This window comes from Ziziphus jujuba, chromosome 9 (genome assembly GCF_031755915.1).
Source record: "Ziziphus jujuba cultivar Dongzao chromosome 9, ASM3175591v1".
In the NCBI taxonomy this organism is placed as follows: Eukaryota; Viridiplantae; Streptophyta; class Magnoliopsida; order Rosales; family Rhamnaceae; genus Ziziphus; species Ziziphus jujuba.
Window position 1 is genome coordinate 19,785,375 of NC_083387.1, and position 18,779 is coordinate 19,804,153.

Genomic DNA, 18,779 nt, shown 5'->3' on the forward strand with positions numbered 1-18,779 from the left:
AATTAAGAGTTAAGGTTTCCATTAGAATCTAAACATAATTAAGATCCAGGCTAATATAATACGGGTTTAGGAGCAAGTCGACCTAGGTTTATATCATTTAGTATTAGAGCCTGGTTTTGTTCGGGTTTGATCTATCTTATTTGCTTTATTTTGTTTTGTGTTATTCTGCAATTTTAACATTAGGTTAAGGTTGTTTCCTATCTATCCACATTCTGCTTATTAAAAAAAAACAAAAAAAAAAAAAAAACAGATTTTTTGTCTTCATAGCCAAATTGAGAAAACATTTATCTGGAAGTAACAACATATTTAAATTCTGCTTCTACATTTCCTTCTTTGCTCTTTTTGATTCGAAAGTTTAACCTTGATGGCTGCCACGATAATCTGTACTCTTGATAGTACATGATTAGCACCTATCTGCTTTTAATTTTTAAATGACCAGGTTGAGTTTTGCTTTTGCTTGTGTATTATCTACAACTACAAGTGTTAAAAGCTGATATTTACCATTAAAAAGAAATATAGAATTGACTAGTATATAATGGATAGACTTAAATCTATTTAAGATAACTTAAATTTTTGCTACCTTAAACAAGTTTTTTAAAGAGCTATACTAAAATTTTCAATGGTAATTTTGTCACCATGTAAACATAAATTTTCATTTAACTATTAAGTTCTTGAATACACTATATTTTTTCTGTTTCCATTGCTTCATGGGAGCTTCTAGTATGAACAACATTTTTTACACTTGACTAGTATATAATGTTCTTAGGAGCAGAAGTGTTACAGTGTTTGATCCTATTAGCAAATTGATCGTTTGTACAATTGTATTGCTATGTGCTGTATAGTTTAATCACATAATTTTTTGGATTTGTTCTTTTTCTTTGCAGAATCTTTTAGAAAAGTGCATATATGGTTGTAGGAACGATGGTGAGAGATTTGATTTTTGTTTGCACTGCTGCTCATGAATTTCTGCTATTATGTGTACTTCATCCTATACATTGTTTTGTCATGTGAGATTTGCTTGATTGTTAAGCCATGTATATCGGTGATTGATTTGAGACACCAAGGTGGGGGTGGAGGGAGGTGAAAATTTGTAGATGATTAAAAAAAAAAAAAAAAGCCTTTAAGTTGTGCTGAGCATATGCTAAAATCAAATTGAAAATTCTCTTTGTGACTACATTCACTAGGCATCCTATTAATGGTTTTTGAATGTTAAAACTTACACCTGTTACATGGTTATTTAAGAACCTTTAGACATAAATTAGATATGACATTATGGCATATTCAGTAAAATCCGATTAATGTTAAAACTTTCTTTTACAGACAATAGACCATACATGATGGCTTTTTTATATATATATTTTTGTTATATATTTAATTTTATATCCCAAAAAAATTGATGAATGTGAAATAAAACTAATAAATGCAGATATATTTTTGTAATTAAAAATATATATAAAAATCAGGGATTATTAGATATATTTTTGTAATTAAAAAAATATATAAAAACCAAGGATTATTGTTTGTATTTGTTTCCTTTTTTTTGGTCCTTTTTCTTTCGATTTTTTGGCAAGGAAAACATAGAAATTGCATGAAGAATGAATCAAAATATACATATCATAATCAATTAATTTGACAAACCATGATCATATTAAAACCAATAAAAATATATAACTTTATTATTATTATTATTAATTTTATCAAATAAACAAAGTCTACTTTTATCTTATGGATCATTAATTTTCATTGATATTACAAAAGCTGAGAGCACCCTTGCTCATTTTTTATTCATCCAATGTTATTTTTGTCTTTAAAAAAAAAAAAATTACTTTGAAGAGTTTAAAAAAATCTTTAATCCGCCTTTTACAGTCCAAACTTCCCCTACGCTTCCGTAGTCAATCCATCCTGAAGAAACACTCCTTTTTTTTTTTTTTTGATCAAGTTGAATGGTGGTTAGGTCAATATTGATATTGCATCTCTAGGGTTGAATAGTTGATCAAGTTGACTGGTTGTTAGGCATTCAATATGGATATTGCATTTCTAGGGTTGGTTGAATTCAATTCCCCATTTCCTGAAAACACAGATCTGAAAGAGAAGCAAGAGAGGGAGACATACCCCAGAAATGTAAGATGAGTGGACCGTTGAACAAGATCTGGACGGTGGTTCCGAACGAAATCGAGAAGGAGAAACTGCAGCCGGGGAATCACATCTATACATTGACACGAGCTAATACAAAATACCATGGTGATCTTCTTCTTTCTCCATTTCTTTTGAACGCATGCCTGCCTGAGATAATTTAATTTTGTGCTTCACGAAACTTTTCTTTTTTATGTTTCTCCTGCATTACAGTCCAAACCCTGCACTGGTTGACTGGCATTTCCATTTTCATTTTTTTTTTTTTTTTTTTTTTTTTTTGGATCAAGTTGATTGGTTGTTAGGTATTCAATATTGATATTGCATCTCTATGGTTGGTTGAATTCAATTTCCCATATCCTAAAACACAAATTTGAAGAGCAGAGATAGAGGGAGACATATCCAAAATTAAGATGAGTGGACTGTTGAAGTAGAACTGGAGGGTGCTTCCAAACGAAATAAACAAGGAGAAACTGCAGCCTGTGGATCAGATCTACACATTGACACGAGCCGATACAAAATACTATGTTGATCTTCTTCTTCTTTCTCCATTTCTTTTGAATGCATGTCTGATATAATTTTATTTTGTGCTTAACGAACCATTTTTTTTTTCCCCCCATTATGAATGAGAATCTGCGTGCTTCACCACCATGGGATTTACTTACTTTACCTGGTATTTATGAATCCAGCGATATATTTGGATGACGAAAACGTGATCCACTTTCCTCAAGGTCGACAAGGATCAAGGTCAAATGATCAGAGTAAATGTCCAAAATGTGGTGACCGTGATCAATCAAGTTTTCATGGTGTGGTCTCTTCCTGCATAGATTGTTTCCTTTCTTTTGGAGATCATCTGTATCTCTTTGAATATGGTGTTAATCCAGCTCTCTTCCTATTCAAACTTGGAGGCCGTACGACGCTTGCTTCTAGCGATCCAGCTGAAGTTGTGCAGAACCGTGCATCTAATTTCCTCCAAATGAGTAACAATGACTCTGGTGACTACTATCGTTTCATAAACAATGGTGCAGACTTTGCGATGTATTGCAAAACAAGCTTTGTAGTGATAGATAACATAAATTTCAGCAGAAGATGGCAAACAGCATTTTTCTTTGCTGTTACTTTAATCACTTTCTTTCTCTTTCTGCAGCAACTAACAACTGCTACTTTTACTGGTTTGGCAGTCAGGTGTTTTGGCTTATACTGTCTTTGCAGATATGGTTCTGACATCGCGGCACGTCCTAATGTTATTAAAGTAGATCAAGTACAGACATTGCCTGATGTTGATGAGAAATTATCTTCTGCTGCTTCGGGCTTCCGACCTATTCAATCCTTAATTGACCTCTTTATAGTATTGCTGATGGCTTATTTCAATTTTTGGTTGCTAAGAAGAGTAATGTGGTCTGACACTCTTCAACTGCTGTCTGAAACTCCACCAGGGGTCTTGACTCTAGCATGCATCATATTTTTCTACTCTGCAGTATTACAAAGAGTAATATTTCAGTTCTTGTTTTCCAACAACAATTATAATTCTCCTAGATAGATTTTGTGAAAATGTTGTATTGGTCGATAAACAAATAAAACTATGACTGTTGCTTATAAATGAGTTTGTTTGTAATATATGGATAAAGCTAAAAGATTAAAAGTGTCATTTTTGAGTAAAATATATAAGTGGACTATTATAAGATAGGAAACAAATATACATTTCTTCAAAATAAAATGCAAAATAGAGAGAAGTATAATGAAATTTACTCTTTTTTATGAAATGAATTAAATTACTTACTAAATTTTTTGACTTTCAATATCCAGAGACTGCTTTCGAACAAGATACATAAGAAGCAACTGAAGCGTGGAGACCATATTTACACATGGAGACGCAACTCCTGCAGTATCTACGCTCACCATGGTGATATCTTCATCTCCATATTTCTTTCTACTTATATTATAATTATGGGGTTTAACATGGATTATATTCATTCTTTGCTATTGTGCTTTGATTTTGATTCATTTAGGCTATGTTTGGTGAGGAGACAAAAGTAAAGGAAAATATGGAGCGAAAAAAAGGAGAAGGGAGAAAATGCATAGATCCTAAGTATGTTTGGCACGGAACTGAAGAAAATCCTGTATGAGAAGGTGGTACCTCTTGGTTAAATGCTATATGTTAAATACTTGCCATATGTCATAGACAGTTCACCATCCCAAACGTTTTTGCAGAGCTTTTCTTCCTTCATGGCATGGCTTTGCTTAACTTAGGGAAGTCGGACTCTAGAAATTCCTTTTCACTGGGAACAACTCCTGGTTCAATAGTTCTGCGGAATCCAATACCTGTAGAGCCTCACTTTCCTTCTTTATGACCATTGTGAACAAGAGTTTGAAGGTTGAAAAAAAAAAAAAAAACAAAAACAAAAAGAAAAATAAAATGCCATAATAATTAAAAAAATAATAATAATATTGTCACAAAAGAATGTGAATCACCATGCGAGATTTCAAACTCTCTCGCATTAGAGATAGAAAGTGAACCACCATAGATTTCAAATCCAAATCATACGAGCATGGAAGAATGCAGATAGAATGCTTTTATGGTAGTGGAGCCATTATGCAAGATCTAGGGTCGTATGCATCCAGATCTCAGGTGTTGTTCGTATACTCTGCCCAACTAACTCCAAACACAAATTGGGATTGATTTAAAACTGACGAAGGGCGAGTCCATGAATGGGTGTCTATTTCAAAAGTTGGAGCTTTGTTATCCATATTATAGAGTTGCAGAGGAAGAAAGGGTTGCCATTGAAGGGAAGGTCAAAGTTATTCTTTGGAATAAGAAAATGATTCGCAACAGCTTTACTTTTTCAAAAAGAAAAAACGAAAAATCAATTGAAATTATGAGCTGGCAATGACATGGCAAGTTTTTAATATATTGCATTAGACCATTTAAAGGGGTCATAGCTGATCTGGTACCACTGTCTCATACAAGTTTTTCGCCATGAGGTGAGAAGGGAGTAGGACCGATCAAATTCAAGGGGAGTGGGGCCGATCAAATTCAAGTGAAAGATGAGAAAGTAGAAAGCGGACCCTGTAAAAATAAAAAATAAAAAGAAGAAGAAGGTGGGCACCTGTGGTTGTTTTTTGCTTTTTCTGAGAATTTTTCCTTTTAAATATTATGAGTTTGTTTATGTATGTGTGTGTGTGTGTGTGTGTGTGTGTATTTGATTTGATGAGATAACTTTATAGAATTTTTGTAATTTATTTTATATATTTAGTTAATCCACCCTCATAGAATCCATAATCAACCTTTCTTTAATTGCCATCAATTCAGTGGCTAGAGGAGACAATTGTTTTGTAATTGGCCTTGATTCACCACAGCTATTTCGGATGATAACTCCAATTCCTGACTTATCCTTGCTCCTTTCAAAAACCCCATCCACATTAAATTAATATATCCATAGGAGGATCAAGCAATTGTCAAACTGTACCAATCCTTTGACCATGCACCATTAAACTCCTTTGCCTCCAAATTTCACAAGCAATAAGTACAAAAAGCTCCTCATGGAAAGCAGAAAATGAATAAGTAGCCATTACACAAATGCCTGTAGAAGTGCCAAAAGCAAAATATACTTGATTGAAAATCTGATCAAACTATACGTTTTTGAGTTGGTTTGGAGGCATTCTATAATCTAGTTTCGAAATTTAATATGTTTTACCACTTTGCCCTCACACTACGAGTTTAATAAGTTAATAGAGAAGGTCAACGGTGTCAAATATTCTTTAAATTTTTGAATTACTTATAATATACCTACTTTTTCATAGCAAAACTTAAATTCTCTCTAAATAGTGCATTAAAAATGTAGGAGATATCAAAATATTCACGTAATTTATTTATCAAATAATATAGTAATATTTAATTAATTTATTTTTTTATTTGGTTATTTATTTAATATATAGATGGTATAAATATACTAATAAATAATATATTAATATATGTCGGTAAATTTTGACGAACATTCTAATCCTTATAATATTACTGATACTACATAATAAATGTCCTACTTTTTTTAGCAAAATCCATATTCATCATAAATGATACACAATAAATGTTAGAGAAAATTAATATATTATTTAATCTCTTTCATTACTCTCTTAATGTTTACTGTTAAACAAAAGATCTCTTTAATTATTTATGATTATGTATAACCTTTTTTACTTAAAAAAAGTTCTCTTTTATTATTTATTTTATACAATTCTCTACTCACAACAAATTTTCAGAAGAATTTTATTAGATTTTTATTCGATTATTTTGAATTTAAACCATATTTTTATTACTATGTGCCCAAACTTTAAAAAAAAACTGGCTAAAATTTTCATTTCGCTTCAAGCATTTGTTTATGCAAATTAAGTTATAAAGATTTTTTTTTTCCGAGATACTCTGTAAATTAAAAAAAAAAAAAAAACTTATTATATAAGTATTGGTGTATGATTAGAACTGATTGATAGTTTATACTGTTTTTATAATTTTAAAAAATTTATATTAATATTATTATTATTATTTTTTTTTTTGGCCCCATTGTCCTAAAATCTTGGTTCTGCCCTTTGGAGGAGAGATTGCCTAGAGCTAGTTTGGGATTGATTTCATACCTGTAAAATCAATACTCCTATAAGTTTAGGAGACTTTTATGTTTGATAAAACTAATTCCAACCTGATTATTAATAATTTTTGCAATAACGAAGATGATTTGAAAATCAAGTTGAGAGTTGCTTCAATAATGATAAAACTAATTCCAACCTGATTATTAATAATTTTTGCAATAACAAAGATGATTTGAAAATCAAGTTGAGAGCTGCTTCAATAATTATGATTCTTTCATAATTAAGATAAACAATTTAAAATTTATAGAACATCTTTGATTTGTCATCAAAATTACACTATATTTTAATACATATATATATATATATATGTATGTATATAATTATACATTTCCTTATATTTTTTAGTATATAAATTTAGGGTTTAGAAGCAACCAACAAACCTGGACTTATCTCAACAACCCATGCATTTAGTGCTTAGCAAACCCCAAACATCATGGCCACCATGCCCCTACATGTCCAATAGCCCACATCTATGCATACCCAAAGCAGCCATATGCCTCAAGCATGCTTGCAACCTGTGCCTCCTACACAATTTCCCAACAGCTTCACATATCACCCCATGCTAGTCTTGGATCCATTAGGCATGCTGCTGCATGTTGTATCACTCTCATATGCTACCTTGTATGTTGCCACTGATATCATGCCACGCCTCATGACTTGCTCTTCCTTGGCTTGTCACGATCATCTTGGTGCATCATTGCATGCTTCGCTCATGCATTACACTTAACCAACACATGTAACACGTACCTCCGTGCACATGCACATTCACGCATGTTTGTTCTTTACATGCCTTTGCTAGCACACCATGCTCGCACGGTCTCCCCTAACATGCTTTAGTTGAGTCCGAATATATGCATAGTTCCCTTCACCATGCATTTTCTTGCCATGTCTTAGGCATCCTCCTATTATCCACCAATGTTGTGTGCCATCCACTTAGCCACATAACTCACCACACGGGTCCAAGCATGGCACATGGCCTCCATGCTTGGTCCCATCTGAAGCCTAAGGTGCAAACACCCTTGTGGCTAGTTTTTGTATGTTGATACTAATGGCTATATACCTAATAAAGTTCATATCTTTGGCTTTTCAGAATAGATATATAGTTAGATTTACATCACCTAATGGTTTTGACATTAGGTTTTCATTTATTAGCCATTTGATCATGTCAATGGTTAGGATTTAAATTTGTGGTTAAATATGAGTTTAATAATATACTAAAATCTTTTTTATCATATCAATAGTTAGAATTTAAATTCCATTTAATAGTCAAATATGAGTTTATTGATATACTAAAATCCTATTTAAAAAAATAAACCATGTTAGGGTCCGATAAATAATGAATTATATTTTTGAAAATTCAATCTTGATAAAATCCAATAATTGAAAAAGAAACTTTTGATAAGATAGATTATTTAGTAAGTCTGTCGTACCATGTAGACCCAGCCAATTAAAAATTGCCAAGTCAACTACTTTTAAATCCACCTAATTAAAAATATCCACCTGATACTTACAGTGTTACGTTCATGTTATGTAACAGCCAGTCACTCACTCTCCACTGTTATTGTCCCTATTTACCTAATTAGGATTTAAATTCCAATTAGTGATCAAATATGAGTTAAGATTGCTATATCAACTACTTTTAAATCCATATAATTAAAGCTATCCATCTAATACTCACACTATAACGTTTATGTTATGCAATGCACTGCCATTCTCTTTCCACCGCTATTGTCTCCCATTTAGCCACCACACTTAAGATAATATAAGATTACTCTCAAGTGATGTAGGATTGGACATCAGTTAGTCTTGTTAGTAAGATAACATGACTGTGACCTGCATCAGTCCATATTTATTCTGACAGCCTTGCATCAATCTGCCACCAATCATCACAATCTACCATAATGTATTGTTCACTGATATTGCCCCTTTTTGCGCAAATCCTTCAGGGCTCATGGTCTTACAATACATCTCTCTTAGAGTTGAACGTTCTCGTTCGCACACTTCCAATCAGATATAAGCTTTAATACTATCTATAATGCCTTGCTATCTCCCTCCACCACTATTGTCCCCTATTTACCTATCACATTCTAGATGTTATAGGGTTTTATTCAGACTTCCTAAAAACTCACTCATCCTAGGATTGCTCTTGCTAAAACATGCTTAGCTCCAGTGTTTTTATAAGTTTTGAAATCAACCACTCTTAAAAGACATTGGTTATTAAAATGGTGACTACTTTATATTTGAACCATCACTAATTTATACCTAGGTGATGTGGAATTAGATACCAATTACCCTTGCCAATAAAATAGCCTGTTAGTACCCGCACTAGTCCATATTTATCTTGGCACCCTCATACCAAACCATTGAATGGTTATTACAATCCATCCTAGTGTATTCATTGATTTTGTCCCTTCTTACTATGCATCTTTCATGATTCACAGATTTGACACATTATGTCTAAATAAAGTTAGCTAAATACCAAATCATAGACTTACCATTTGTTTCTTTCATTTATCCATGAAAAATCAAAGCAAGAAAGAATATAAATACAACTCAAAATTTATGATCCAAAATTGGACTCATCAGTGTTGCTCGTTGCATCTGCATCCTTTCCACAATGGTTCATAAAGAGAGTAGTATATTAATGAATTATTTGTGCATCTTTGGTTTTCTATTATTCCTTTTCTTTTTTCTTCATCTTCTTTTACATGGGAAACTTCATCTCATCAGTTGCACAAACATTTGTAATCATTTTTTTTTTTTGGGATATAGATAATCACTTCATTTCTCTAATCACAATATTTATTTATAAAGCCGTAGATTTCATTTTGGAAGACACTAATTTTATATCTTCCTTCAAACTAGAAATTTTTATTCATAAGAATATATCACAATGCAGAAAAATAAAATGCAGAAGGTCAATCTCAAATTTTGATTAGGAATAAGTTATTTCTTTTGAAATTATCTTTGACTTTCTCGGCTACAGTTAGAATCTAGTGGCTATGGATTTTTGGTATTTCAAGAGAAATAGCTTACATTGTCAAAAAGGGATGGAGAAATGTTGAAAAAAAAATTAAAAAAAGGAGATGAAGAAAATTGAGGGCGATGACTGGGATGTTAACAGTTTAATAATATCCAAGATTGGAAATTTTATGCGGAGTTTGAAAGTAGCTAACATGGCTAAATTAATGACATGGCCGTTTTTGATTGGTTGGGGCTATAACTTACATAGTAGGACAGGCCTATTGAATTATCTCTCATTCTCTAGTTTTTACCATTATCATGACCTGATATATATATATAGATATATATATGCTTTTATCTTTTCCTTGCAGCGCAGGTAGCCCCCTCCCCCATGAGCAAATTTCCGGTGCTTTTGGGAAACATTGAAAGTTTTTTCGGTGTTTGAACTGAATATGGTTGTAATTAATATGTGATGTGTCAAGTTATTTAGAAACTACTTCACCAAGTTTGGGATAATGCTTATCGTAGATTTAGGCTAAATAACCAGTGGAAAGCTTGTAGTTGTGTTCAACAATTAAGGGAGACAAAACAAAGACCTAGGAAAGTAGTTTTTTTTGGTAAAAACAAAGAAAAGCAGTTAGAAAAGCATAATCTAGACCATTGAAGTAGTCATATAATTTTTTTTAAATATCTCTCTTTGTAATTCAATAATATAAATATAATGGTATACCTCCTAACAACTTTAAAATTTTTGGGCTGAGTGAAAATTAATTTAACAGCAATTTAAAAAGGTTTTCACTTATACAGTAGTTCAATCTCTTTCACTCTGTCACAAATCATTTTTATCATAGGATGAGAATCCTAATTCCTTTTCTGATAGTATATAAATTATGTATGCTGTGATGAATTGACGATGGGGTTAGCTTATTCAGCCTACTATACATGTGACCCTGCCAGGGATATATGCTGGTGCCAGTGACAGTGATGGAGAGGTGATTAACCTCGTTCGTGGAGGAGACCATATTTTACCCAGCTCAGCTTCATCGGATACTACCATAACCACTGGTGCAGCCGCCGGTAACGAACCAACGAAATGTCGTGTGGAATACTGCAGCTTAGATAGTTTTCTTAACGGTGGAGAACTTTATCTCTATAAATATGGGATTAGTCTTGCTTTCTTTATAGCCAAAACTCAAGGAGGGACCTGTACCCTTGGCTCTACCGATCCTCCAAACTCGGTCTTGTACCGTGCCCGCAAAGAGCTCAACGGCTTTGGTGCATACAACCTTTTCAACAACAACTGTGAAGACTTTGCCATATATTGTAAAACAGGGTTACGGTCGAGAAAGACAATCATTAATCTTGGCAGGAGTGGGCAGATAGCATCCTTCTTTGGTGTCTTTTGTGCTATCATTATTTTCATTTTTACGTTCCAGCCTAGCAAGCCTATTGGTGTGGCAGCTACGGTTTATTTCATCTACTCTATATCTAGATTTGTCGCTGATGCTACACATTGTGTCAAAGCTTATCAAGTTCGACTTAAGATATTGCCATTTTGGAGACGTGGTTGTTTTCCGGTTTTTGTACCTCAATTCAAGTATCTTGGAGACAAAGAGAAAGAGATCTTTAGATTTTGAAAGAGAATCAAGGCAAGTAAAACCGTGGATTAATTTATGATTTATATACGATTCATATGGGTTATTGGTCTAGTTTTATTTTTAATTGAATGACTGATGTTTTATATGTTAAACTTATAAACTTAAAATTTTGTATTGATATTGGTATGCAAGTATTTATCCTAAAATAGCTCCGGCTTTTCTTAGGCTCACCTTAAACTAGTAGTTTAATGAAATATTTTTAATTTTTATTTCTTAATGGTAATGAATCTAATGATAAACTCATATGTCCCGAAGTTTTAACATCTTGTTAAAATATACACTTATTAATATTATCTAAATATTGCATATAAAATATTGCATATATTATGCCTATTCAAAAATACCATTCACCTGAAAATTTATATGGATATATACTGATTCATTCCAATCCAAACAGAGAACTAAAAAGAGAGGCAAAAGTCAGAAAATACTATCAAACTAAAAATAGTCAACGTACGTGTAGTCAAAAACCACAATTGCAAAAGTTTATTGCTTAATCAGATTTGTTATAACCGAGTTTTATAATTATTCCTCTACTGATCCAACTTTTTTCCACATTATGCTACATGTGTGTGGTTTAAGATTTGGTTTCGTTCAACTGCATTAAAATTCAACCCTTTTTTTTTTTTTTTGATGAATCTGTATTAAAATTCAATTTATTTGTATAATGAACGAGATTGACAGTAAAGGTTAATTAAAATATTCTCCAAATGCCAAAAGGAACTTTTCTTTGTTTTTGTCTTGGAAAAATTTGTGTTAATATGATTTCTTCATAAATTATTTTGGTAGAGATTCGAATTGGAATCATTGTTTCAAAAACAATAATTTTGACCCCTAGGTTAAACAGGATTTTGCAATGGAAATTGTCTTTCCGGAAAGTTATAAATAAATGGACATGGGAATGGTATCAATAGCAAGTGCAAACGTTAGTTAGCTCCAGACCCATCTTCCTTATTTACCAAAGGAAAAAAAAAAATACCATCTTCTTTTTCTGCCACAAAAAAAAAAAAAAATATATATATATATATATCCATCTTCTTGCTACCATTAAATAATACGAAGATAAAATAAAGGGAGGAAGATATACTCTTGAGACTTGACAATAAAACTTTTAATAATTTTTAAATAAAAATAGGCAAATATTACTCTTGAATCTAAAAATGTATTTTTAAGTTTATTTTATTTAATCATCCAATGAAATTAAATCAATTGGTAATCAATGGAAAAAATATTGTAAACAATAAAAAAATATTTATTTTATTTATTCCGTAAGAAAAAAAGGTTATTTTATTTATTTATTTGTTAAGAAAAAATGGACAAAACTTTAAGGGTTCAAGCCAACCTAACTCAATCACAAAGTAATAAATTAGTAGTAATATGTTGCAATGATTCACCCTAAGTAATAATTTCCTTCAATAAAAAGAATATAAAACAATTTTTAGGAAAAAAAATATTTACAATGTACTAAAGAAATAAAATAAGAGAGAGAGAGAGAGAGAGAGAGAGATTTGGCTTTTTTTAAGGAAAAAAAATTACATGGGAGTGGAGGCCATGTGTAATTATGATTTATATAAAAAAATATATATATATATATATATATTTAATTTTGTATTAAGGTAGTGATTTTGAGTTAGGATATAATATTATGATAATATTGGCTAGTTTGAATGATCTAGTTAGAGTTTATTATTACCTATAATAAACATAAAATTGAAGTTGATTTAGATATTATTATTTATAGAGATTTCTAATGTTACTGAATTAGATTTCATGGTTAATAAATTTAATATGTTAGCAATTATAGGTTGCAACTTAAATAGTATTTTTATTGTATTTGAATTGCAATTTTTTTTTATAAATTTTTATTTTTAAAAAAAAATTAATTATTATGAGAAAAGTAGGTTTATTTTTACTATGACAAATACTTTTTTTTTTGGTTCAGGTTTGCTTATCAAGAAAGCTATTAAATCATGGTTACATCCCTAATGTTGGTCTATCTATTTTTTTGTGTGGTGTTTGCGCTGACTCACTATGTTTTCGTGTTGTATCATACATGCAATGGCCGATGCACGTTTGTGCTCTTGCAATACCAGGGACATGTCATGTCCGTGGGATTGTGCCAAACAACATTTACAAATTTTTTGAAATTTCTATCCACCAAAAAAAATAATTTAATTTAATTTAAAATATCCAAAATAAATATGTTAAATAAATTTAATTTACAATAAAAATAATTTGATTTATTAATTGGTAAATAATATAATAATTATTTAAAACTAAAAAGAAAAAAGGCATAATTACATCACTAATTTTATTCAAACATTTTCTTCCAGATCAATGCTTATCATCGTCTAAAAAGAAGAAGAAGAAGAAGAAGAAGAAAAGAAAACGCATCAATGTTCATGAAAAATTCGTCTAAAAAGAAGAAGAAAAAGGGAGGAAAAAAAAAGAAAAAAAAAAAAAAGGGAAAACACACCAATGTTCATGAGAAATAATAAACCATGTCATCTTCCTTTCAGCTTTGAACTATGAGTTTTCTATGTTCCCAATCTTTAAGACACGTAAGACAATCCAAGCACTCATCAAGTACTTTATTACATGCACTAAACATATACTCCCATTTAAAGCAATAAATAAATAAATAAAAATAAAAGATACAAAAAATGTTAAAAAATCACGTGCCCATAATAGAAAGAACAAGGAAAAAAAACAAAGTCTTTTTATGCTAGATATTTTATGCGAACTAACTATAATTATGTAATTCATTTACAAAGTTTATTTGTGCTAGTAATAAAACTGATTTATCTATTAATTTTTATAATATGACATTTAAACATATATTTTCTGTAATACTTTAGTTGGTCTATTGGATTTGACACATTAGATTGAAGGATATATTTTCTTTAAAAGTCCAATTTACTTATTACTTGTTATTATTATTATTATTATTATTATTATTATTATTATTATTACATTACTATATTCATTATATATATTTTATATATATTATTACTACTATTAATATTTATTAATTATTTTTGTATTTTTGTGTGTGTGTGTGTAAAATTGGAGAATACATATGTTATTGTTATGAATTTAGGATTTGAGGCATCTATGGTTTTGTTTTGATGAAAACTTAAGGGAAAAAGGTTACAAAAGAATAAATCCATTAGGCACTCATTTGTTGTTTCGTTTTGCATATCAAAGAATCCAAAAAATCTAATGAATAAAAGATTGTGTTTGAAGATTAGTAAATAATATTTTAATATAGGTTATAGCATGTGTGTAGATCTGGAATTTATAGGTGCTACGTAAATCATATTTTAATACAGCATTCAGCATGCGGGTAGATTCTAAATTTATAAGTGCTACTGTTGTCAATTTGTATGATTAATTGCTTTGGTTAATATCAGCATTAACAATTATTGTGAAAGCCACATACATATTTTATGTTATTTTATGATTTGGTAACAATGATTTATAATTTTTCATATGATTTATTAAAGCCATCTTAGTATTTTATAATCTGATGTCAAGATGTGTTAGTATTTTACTATCTATATATGTGACTTATTAAAAATTTACGTGAAAACTCAATTAAGGATTGGTTTTGTTCTACCAAGCCGTGGTAAAATTAATAATAATGATGATGATGATAATAATAATAATAATAATACAATATGATATGAATTCTATTTTTTTTTTTCTTTTGAATAGTATGGCGTTTTACATTACTGTAAAAACCGATTTTGTACAAAATTTTGTGAAATTTAGTTTTGGGCAAATTGAGACATGGGCTTTGCTCTAAAGCATTTGCTGAATGGAATGGAGTATGTTTGACTGATTGATTAGATTCAAAAACCATATATTCGTATAAACTGTGAAACCCATGCCACTGAATTTATGGGAAAACATAATTGAGTTTTGCTTTAAACTTATTTTTGGATGGAATTAAGGGTTCCTGGATGTTCAATTTCATTTGGAACCCTTTTAAAATGGGGGAAAATCGCAATCCATTACTGTATACATGTATATATATATATATATATTAGGTTTGGGTGGTTGTTTTCAGGTAAATTTCCCTCAAATTATTTTTTAGTTTTTGTTACCTAAGCCAAAACAAATCCTTCACCGCTAGAATCATTGGAAATAGCCAACGAAATGGCGAGAAGAAAACAGCAGATCGAGAAATCCATTTTTGATGAATTTATTGTTTGGGTATTAAATTTCCAATGAGAAAGTCTAAAATTTATACTAGGTATTTGATGCTGGAATCGAGACGAAAAGAACGACACCGCATTTGTTAAAAACAATGGTCAAACTTGTGTTTCTTAGCTAGGTCAAAAAGCGGGTCACGCGACCGGTTAGCAAGTAAATCGGGTCGACTTACAACCTGGCCGAAGGAGGAAGATAGCTAACGTCAGCAGCCTTCATTTGTTGACATCAGCACCCTTTTTTCCTAAAAAAAAAAAAAAAAGAATCTAATTTTATGTCAAATTAAGTAACTTTTGGTTAAATTGCCCATTTAAAGGCTTGGTGCCATGTTTGACATAGTAGTGTGGATAGATTAATTGCTTGCCTATCACAAGATTTAATATGTCCAAACCATGAATTACCATGAGACTTAATATTTAATCAGTATAATGGTGTAGAATTTTAGGTACTGACCTATTGTGAAATTTAATTTGTCCATATCATGGATGTAAATAAAGTAATAGTTAAGATAGTAGATGGAATTTATGTACTCACCTATAGTGAGCTTTAATTTGTTCAGTTTATGAGTGTAAACTTGAAGTTGACATAGTGGATAGGATGTTAAGTATTTGTTTGTGGCAAGACTCAGCTTGCCTATTTCATAAAATTGCCAATATAATATTTTCTCTCCCACTTATGAACTGGAGTCCATAATAGGTGATTAGGCTACCCTATTAGTAGTTTAATTATTTTGTAAGATGCTTGGAATGGTAGTGGAAATTGATTGAATACCATGAATCGCAAGTTCTAAGTTACTCTATTAATAACTTAGTTCAAATGCATTTCATAAGTATCCTTTGTGGTACAAAAACCCTAGCGATATTATGTATTTTGATATGTATAGAGGGGGCTGAGAAGATAGTATTTATATACTCTTTGTATATAATGCATTACTTTTTTTTGCTATTTCCATAGCTGGGAGCACCATTAATTCTCTGCCTATGAATATCATGATAAAACTGAATAGATTAATTATCAGAAGCGGCAAAAAATTCTAATAATGATCTTGACTCTCATAAAGCTAGATTTAGCTTTAGAAATTGATCCACCGGAGATATCAAATAATCATACTACTATCAAGCTAGATGTTGTATAAGAACTTGAAGTGCTTGTAAAAGAGCTATATGATGGTCATGGAGAAACATGTGAATGATTTTGTTTTTTCAAGTATTCTAAAGATAGATATTATGAATAAGCTCATGAATGAGATTAATAAGATATTATCAATTTTTTTGATAAATTGTAAAAGAGCTTATCTTGAAACTTTTCTCTTATTATATCAAGCTCATGGACCTTAATAAAGACATTGGTGAGGAGTACTTTTCACTACGATGAGGAGTCTTCCATCTTTTTTAGCAATGTCAGTTCAAGCCTTAACACATTATAAAGTTTGCATGTAGTTTGGATGAGTTAATTGTTATTCTCTTTAACGAGGAAGATAATATCAAGCTGAATAGGTCTAAGTCTTTTGCTATGGTGACCAATCAAGAGGACAAATTCAGGTTTTTTTTTTTTTTTCAAAGAAATGACAAAGTCAAAAGCCGATTAAAAAGAAAACAAAGGACTTTAATACCAAGTCTTATTGGCACAAAAGGTGACGTGTCTTCAACAAGTGGAAAGAACAAATTCTTTTTATGATTGGTGATTTTGGTACGATTGTGTCAACTTTTGAAAGTTAATAGCTTAATAAGAGATGACAATGATTCTTAAGCCACATGAGATTAGCCATTGTAAAACTTTATGTAGCATTATGTGGTATTTTATTACCTATATTGATCACTTCTCATATTATGGATATGTCGAGTTTATTAGTGAAAAGTTAGACTCCTTGGTTACTTTTTATAGAAGTTCAAGGTGAAGATAAAGCTTCATAAGAATAAGAAAGTGATGGCTATAGTGTAGATGGTGAATACTATAATAGATATAATGAGATTGAATATAACCCAGGGCCATTCACAATTTATTTATGTGAATGAGGCATTGATGCATAGTTTACAATAGCTAACACTCCTTAGAAAATGGCATAGTTTAGAGGAGGAACCGCACTTTGATGGATATAGTACGGTGTGTGTCAGTAAATTTTAATTTGCCATTTTTCTGTGGGTGACAAGTTATGCCTAATTTACATGTTTTCTTATGTATAAGGTTGTAAAGCTAAGGTTATGATTTATAATTCTCAAATTAAGAAGTTGGATCCTAAAACTTTTAATAGCTATTTTATTTGTTTTTGTAAAAGATCCAGGTGTTCCAGATTTTATTGTCCATCTTATACTACCAAGATCGTTAAGCCAAACAGGGTCATTTATTTTTGTGAGAGCAAAGATCCAAAGATGCTTGTTTTTTCAAAGAGGAAAGTGTATTCATTCCTATTGCTGATGTTCATGCTAAAGGTCCTGTTGATATAATAGTTGTGGAATCAATAGTCAGTCACGATTAAACCTATTGAGATAGAAAGAGATGTTCTGGATACAGTTGCTGCTGATGTGTCTTTTGAGAAGGTCACAACGGTTTCAAAGTTTTATTGTTCATGAAGACTATGTGGTTTGTTTGTAGGAACATGAGTTGGATATAAGTGATAATTGGATTCAATCACTTATGAAGAAGACATAAGTAGTTTAATGAGTAACTTTTGGTTGGATGCAGTAGAAGATGATATGATATCCATGATATCAAATGGTATGTATCTTTTGATTAAGTTACTTGAAAGTATAAAACATTTTAGATGCAAATGGATCTTTAAAACCAAGAGAGAGACTCTAATGTTCAAGTGAATAAGTATAAAGCTAGACTTGTTAATGAAGGGTTTAGGCAGAAGGACGTAACTGACCACAAAGAGTCGTTCTCTCATGTATCTACAAAGGATTTTTTTTTTTTTGTTTTTTTTTGGAATCATGGTGGAAATTGTGATTCACTTTGACTTGGAGTTATGTCAAATGGATATCAGAATTGCCTTCCTGAATAGATATTTGTATTCAAAATTGTATATATACAGTCCAACTAGTTGGCTTCCAAGTAGTGGGGAATAAGAATATGTTTTGTAAGCCTAAAAAGACTATTTATGATCTTAAGTAAGCTGCAGGATAGTGGTATCTCAATTTTTGATGAAGTTGTCACCGAAATTGATTTTAAGGAGAT

The 18,779-nt window shown here is 30.9% G+C and overlaps 1 protein-coding gene across 5 annotated transcripts; it reads left to right on the forward strand.

Annotated features, from left to right (window-relative positions):
• The first annotated feature begins 1,888 nt into the window (after positions 1–1,888).
• Positions 1,889–5,410, forward strand: LOC107427180 (protein LEAD-SENSITIVE 1-like). Of its 5 annotated transcripts, XR_001582258.4 has the most exons (5): positions 1,889–2,241; positions 2,820–3,619; positions 3,937–4,033; positions 4,140–4,260; positions 4,342–5,410. XR_001582258.4 is itself a non-coding variant. In XM_016037532.4 (4 exons), exons 1-4 carry the CDS (start codon positions 2,127–2,129, stop codon positions 4,151–4,153), a joined length of 1,026 nt encoding a protein of 341 aa, XP_015893018.3. In that variant the 5' UTR covers positions 1,889–2,126; the 3' UTR covers positions 4,154–5,410. The 5 variants fall into 5 exon arrangements, 4 of the variants coding, with proteins under 4 accessions (XP_015893018.3, XP_015893019.3, XP_048336915.2 ...); XM_016037532.4 differs by having other exon boundaries at positions 4,140–5,410; XM_016037533.4 differs by having other exon boundaries at positions 1,890–2,241; positions 2,421–3,619; positions 4,140–5,410.
• Positions 5,411–18,779: the final 13,369 nt, after the last annotated feature.